This window comes from Tigriopus californicus, chromosome 7, assembly GCF_007210705.1.
Source record: "Tigriopus californicus strain San Diego chromosome 7, Tcal_SD_v2.1, whole genome shotgun sequence".
Lineage (NCBI taxonomy): Eukaryota > Metazoa > Arthropoda > Copepoda > Harpacticoida > Harpacticidae > Tigriopus > Tigriopus californicus.
In genome coordinates this window covers 6,440,473-6,446,258 of record NC_081446.1, presented here as the reverse complement: position 1 = coordinate 6,446,258, position 5,786 = coordinate 6,440,473, and the positions used below count along the sequence as shown (strand labels likewise).

The 5,786-nt window shown below is 43.8% G+C and overlaps 1 protein-coding gene across 1 annotated transcript in view; it reads right to left on the bottom strand.

Moving 5' to 3' along the window:
- Window positions 1-2,897: 2,897 nt before the first annotated feature.
- LOC131882929 (hydroxyacid-oxoacid transhydrogenase, mitochondrial-like) overlaps window positions 2,898-5,786 on the bottom strand; it is a 4,620-nt gene continuing 1,731 nt past the window's right edge. Inside the window, exons 3-9 of the mRNA XM_059230220.1 lie at window positions 5,193-5,401; window positions 4,890-5,086; window positions 4,656-4,824; window positions 3,955-4,187; window positions 3,663-3,827; window positions 3,359-3,564; window positions 2,898-3,203 (exon numbers count right to left, since the gene is read on the bottom strand). Of these exons, the coding sequence (XP_059086203.1) occupies window positions 3,120-3,203; window positions 3,359-3,564; window positions 3,663-3,827; window positions 3,955-4,187; window positions 4,656-4,824; window positions 4,890-5,086; window positions 5,193-5,401 (1,263 nt within the window). The 3' untranslated portion in view covers window positions 2,898-3,119. The remainder of the gene's footprint in view (window positions 3,204-3,358; window positions 3,565-3,662; window positions 3,828-3,954; window positions 4,188-4,655; window positions 4,825-4,889; window positions 5,087-5,192; window positions 5,402-5,786) is intronic.

The window sequence follows — 5,786 nt, the reverse complement described above, 5'->3', positions numbered from 1 at the left end:
AGGGACGGGGAACGGGGAACGGGAGGAAGGAGAGAGGGCGGGGGAGGGAGCGCTCTTTATTGAGCCGTTTTACGTGTACATATCCACTATCCAGTAATTACGGGATCCACTTCTATTTTATTACGATTGTGTCAATAATAGTAACGTTGAGGTGAATTTCGTCTTATGCGGAAAACGCCAATTGCCCTAGTGGTGATGATGATGGTGGTGGTAATGGTAATAGAAGAAACGCACTAAATCTATTTTTATCAAGATTGTGATGATTGAGGTTCGTCATGCTACAGAACATGCATGGACTTGGATTTGTACTCATTGCCAGGATTGCTTCGTTGCGGGTTTCACTGTCACTTGAAAGAGGCAATCGTTGGTTGATTCCTTACAATCATCACATCCCCAAAGGCCAATCAAGAAGATTGCCATCCGACGCACTCAAATTTCTTTCTGTCGGCGATGAAACCTCAGGTCATGGCAAATGGACTCACTTTGATCATGAGCTCTACCTCAACCAGAACTTATTCATGTCGAAGTCATGTTCGTGGCACCCAAACCCACTTTGGTTGAGTGACACTCATCATAACCCAAACCATTTCACTTCACCATATTTCTGGTAAAGGTCTTGTTCCACTTTCCAGGGTTGTGCCAGTGCTCAACTCCAACTACTAGTTATATTTTCTTCTTCTTTTCGCCTTGCGTACATGAGGATGGGGGAGGGCCTCTGTCACCGAAGAAGTAGGAGGAATAGTGCATACTACATTGGCCTTTTGCCTGAGGATCCGCTTAAGGGCGGGCGACCAAGGGGAACACGAGCCTTCTTCTTCTTCTCATCCACCTCGTCCGGCTTCTCCGGCTTCTCTGGCTTCTCGTTTTCGTGCTCTTCCTTTTGCTCGCTCTCTAAATATGGCATACTACGTAGGTACATACAAGAACTTCTGAAAGCTCCGACGTAAAACAAAGAACCAAGATGTTTTGTGCATGAATTTCGATTTGACTCGTTGAAAGGTTGTCTGAGAAATGAATTGAATTCACTTGTCAGGCTTGTTGCTAAAAATAGCTCAGAGGGGAGGCATTGGATGATAAGGTCTTCGTAGGCCTCCTACTTCATTCTTTTAGAATTGAGCCTTGGCTTGGCTTTTCTTTCTGATTCTATTCTGTGCTTATCTTCTCTCTGTCTTGTTCCTCTCTCCTTTTTCCATCCTCCGCACCCTTATACCAACAACATCCATGGGTCTGGCTACACCTCAAGGTCCTTCAATCCAAAACCCGGATACAGAAGACACTCTTGGGTGTGCGTGCTGCCGCATACCGCATCCATCGGCCTTGCCGGGATTTTTTGTCCAATTTCCATGCTCAACCATGGACCAAGATAGACACGAGGGTTCCTCACTCGGTTCGCTCCTCTGAGGTGGAAACGAGAGGAGGAGACTAGTGTTCGCCAGGAGAGTCGAAGAGCCATTCATAAGCCTTCGCTCACACGCTTTCTTTCTTTCTTTCTTTCTCTCTCTCTCTCTCTCTCTCTCTCTCTCTCTCTCTCCCTGTGTCGACCTTTCGCTTGTGCAGTACGCTGTGCCATCCTCTTTTCCACAAGTCTGCGCAATGATAAAGCCCATGACTAAAAGCTTCCAGGTTCAGGTCGGCTTGGACGGTGGGTTGGCTGGTTGAGAGACATTTTGTGACGTCATGACCTACGCAGGCAAGAGGCCTTTGCCATAGATATACCGTGCCATGTTATGCTATGGCTATGCTTAGTGTTGTGGAACAATGTCGGTTCAACTACTAGATACATATTTTATATATGCATCAACGAAGTGTTCGAGCGGTGAAAACAGTACAAACTGTACAATTGCATGGTACGCGAGCGGATCAAAGGACAAGGGCCTTGCCTCTGAGGCTAGGCAGGCCTTTTAGGAATAAGCGAGGGTGGGAACTAAGAAGGTGGTTTACTCAAGTTGTATCCGAAAGGTATAGGCCCAGTTTCTGACAAAGCCATGAGCCAGAGATGGGACGATTGTTTCCACCGGACAACCAAAAACGATGAGCATGGAACTGACACGCCAAAAACTCAAGTCCTTTCCCCAGGCTTTCAATTTTGAATCAGAACCACGATTACCTATACTATACCTCGATCCATGTGGAAAGTTTTTCACTGAGAATAAGGTGAAAGTTTGGAAGATAACATTGACGTACATTTTGAACTACCAGATAGGATTTCATTTTGTGGCTGAAAGTTTTCTTTCATCAAAATCGATTTTCAGGTGGGATCTTGTTGACTATCAACACCGCAAAGAAAACCAACCACCGCTGTTACTAACTTCCTTTCATGACTGTCTGTTCTAGAGTGAAGAGATTAGTGAAGAGAATGCAGATTTCGACGAATCAAATCTTGCCTTGTAATTGTTTTGATTAAAGATTACATCTTGAAAATTCATCTCACAAGAAAACGGCGAATTCAATGGCCTTCACTCTATTTTCATAAAGTTCGGATTGCATAAAGTCGACATGGTCAACTAACACCTTCAACTCGTTTGCCTTGTCATGTCCTCTCATTTAAAGACAAGCTTGGGCAAGTCTTTGTTCAAGCCTCCTTTTTTTACACCTCAAGCAAAGATGGCAACTGCCATTGAATAAATAAATATTCTGGTGGCTTTGGAAGTTGCAACATACAAAGCAAAACATATTCTTGTTTATAGCATACAATATCAGGTTTTTTTTACATTCTGCAAAGTGTACATGACCTCACTTATGGTGAAAAAAAAGAATTAGAGTCGAGGAACATTTTGACTATTAAAAATCAATTTCATTGCCAAACATCGAACCGGTTCCAGCACACCTAGTAGAGAGCAAGACTCGTGTATCGTAAACTGTATGTAAAGGTGACCATGAAGTCAGACAAAGTGAGCGACGGCCCAACCATCAGTTTTTTCTTCTTTTTCCCCTTTCCGTCATGGACATTGAAATAATGGATACACGTACTTTATCTTTACTTTAATATCCTTGTGAAAGTGTGCGACTTTGACACTATGGAAGAGTGTTTGTGAAGGGCGTCCAAACATTGCAAGAATTGATGAAGCGATGAAGTGGTACTGTTCACATTGCTTCCAGATTCAGAATAAAACGTTGATTTAGTAGACAGTCAAGGAGTTCTCGTAGATCCCAGCCAAATCCGCCTCAGATTGAGGCCTAGGAGCCAATTTATTCACACGATCCTGAAATATATTTATTCGACGAAATATATCACACAAAGCAATAGTCGAAAATTGCTCCAGAACTGAATGCAATATCAAATTCAACGTCCAGCAGCCAAGGTGTCAAAAGTGGAACGAACATTTTGGAAAATACCATGCACAAGTTATTCGCTCACCTGAGGGATGGCACCTTTTACCAAACCGGGAATGTCTTCAGTTCCATATCCAAGCGCACTCAAGCCATTGGGGATTTTCAGGCGGTCCATCACGGTTTTCAAGGTATCGGACAGAATTTTCCCGGCATCTGCCCGTTTGGCTGATCGAATTTTATCGTAGCCCAAAAGTTCCGCCCCTTCAAGGTGTTTCTCTGGACACATTTTACCTAAAACATGGAGATGTTGCCTGCCATTTGTTGGGAATCAAATTCCTCGGACAGATATCGTATCCAAAACTCCTTTACGATTACGCCCAAAAGCCAACCTGTGAATTCAAAGACAGCTGGAGCTGTGATCACCACTGAAAGGCCATGCGGGATGATGGGAAAATTTTCGCTGTAGTCCACCGGCTTGTACTCCTTGACCATTCCAGCGATGGAGTAACTCAATCCATGGCACAAATGAACGCCGGCGTTTCCAAATCCCACGCCTGTCCGAGTAAAGACACTTATTCGGCGATCTATTATTTATCTTGCCTCCCATTATGGCATTGAATAATGTACGATAGCCTGGAACCTCACTTTATCACGAATTAAGGCCCCGAGAGACCATCTTACCTGCAGTGGTGGCTGCTAAATGCATTTCGGATCTGGCTTCGACATCATCAGGATTGTAGACAGACCTGGCAAAGTATTTATTTAGAATCCCCAGTGCGTTCCTGGCCCAGACATCAGATATAGGATTGCTCCCTTGGTAGGCTGGGCGAAGGATTGGGTCCACAGGACGAGGTTGACGCTCGTGGTAGTTAATGGCCGTGAAGGATTCCAAAGCGTGGCACAACACATCAAACCTGCAATAGTATACTAGTACGAACTGGGGTTTGCTCATCGCGATTAGGTACAATAAAGGTTAAGAAATAATCGAGGCAAAGCTCATAGAAATATCATTCTTTTTCTTTTTTGGAGGGATGCGGGGAGTAGATTAGGTAAATATGCAGTGAAGTGAATAAGTTTTTGAAGTCAATGCCAATTTTACTGTAGCTTTTCCAACGCATTCTTTGCCAGAGCATTCATGTTCCAGGCGGGTTATGAGAAACCCACAACAGTCTTTTTCTTAAGCTTCCTTTGTGAGAGCAACGGTTGAGATCGTTTTGAAGTGCTTTCGATTCAGCAGTTTCTTGGCTTGTTACAAAGAAGCCCACCTCTATGAATGATCAGTTAGGAAAATGTCTTAACAAAAATAGTAATGTAACGGAACATGAATATCCAAGCTACCACCATATTTGTGTAATGAAATACACTGATAATAGTATGCGTACCCACTAAATGCTGCGACGCGTTCGGGCATTGTCAGTGTATGAAGAGGGTCTATCAAGCCCAGTAGTGGCCTCAAGGCCCGATTGGCAATGCCCACCTTGGCATTTAACGGAAGATAGTCGAACACAGCCACACCTGTGGTCTCGCTTCCAGTGCCAGACGTGGTTGGAACTGAATCCAGAAAAATTGAATTAACCATAACCGAGTGCCAGCCTATCTCACAATCATCCACTTACTGGCAATCAAAGGCATCAAGGGGACTCTAACTGGAAGCCCCTTTCCAATGGGAGCCGAGACATAATCCAAGAACTCTGCCGAAGGATCACTGGCATACAGATTGGCTGCCTTACAAGTGTCCATAACCGATCCCCCACCCACAGCCAAAAAGGCGTCGAACCCATTGGATTTGGCAAAATCCGCAGCCTGGATGAAACTGGGCGAAAAGAGTTGCAGTGTGAGTGCGGGTATGCATCAGATGAATTATTTAACACTGCAATCTCGACTGAAGTTGTACTCCACATTTGGTAAATCTGTTTCACCTTTCATTCGTTGGTTCAACACGCACGTCCTCGAATACTTTGAAGTTCACTTTGTGTCGAGAAAGCGATTCCAACGTGGCTTTCATGGCGGGCAATTTGGCGACAGTCTTATCTGTGTATACACCCACATTTGTGGCCTTGATGTTATTCAGGTCTTGTCCCACCTCTTGAGTGACTCCTGGTCCATATCGAATATTGGAACAAGCCATCTACGTATAGACCGTCTTTGATTTTGAGTTACATCCTTTGGTGCCAATAAAACTTTAATTTTTCACTTGCATAATTTAGGGCGTTTCATTATTGCGACCAAATCCAAAATAAACAATAATCGGCACCTAATCTATCACTATCACAGACTTTCTTCATCTACCCAGTATTGTGTGTCAGACCAGGGACTCTATAGAGAGGAAACGACACGGATTTCCCCTCACCGCCAACTTAGGCCATGGCGTTGAATCAAGACATTAACTCCAGTACGAATAAAACAAGATTATCCGTACTGCATAGTACATTAAGGTGTTTTTAATTAAATAATGTTCTCCTTGATATACAACTCCGTCCATATACTAAATATTTCTGAATTAATCTTGAAAG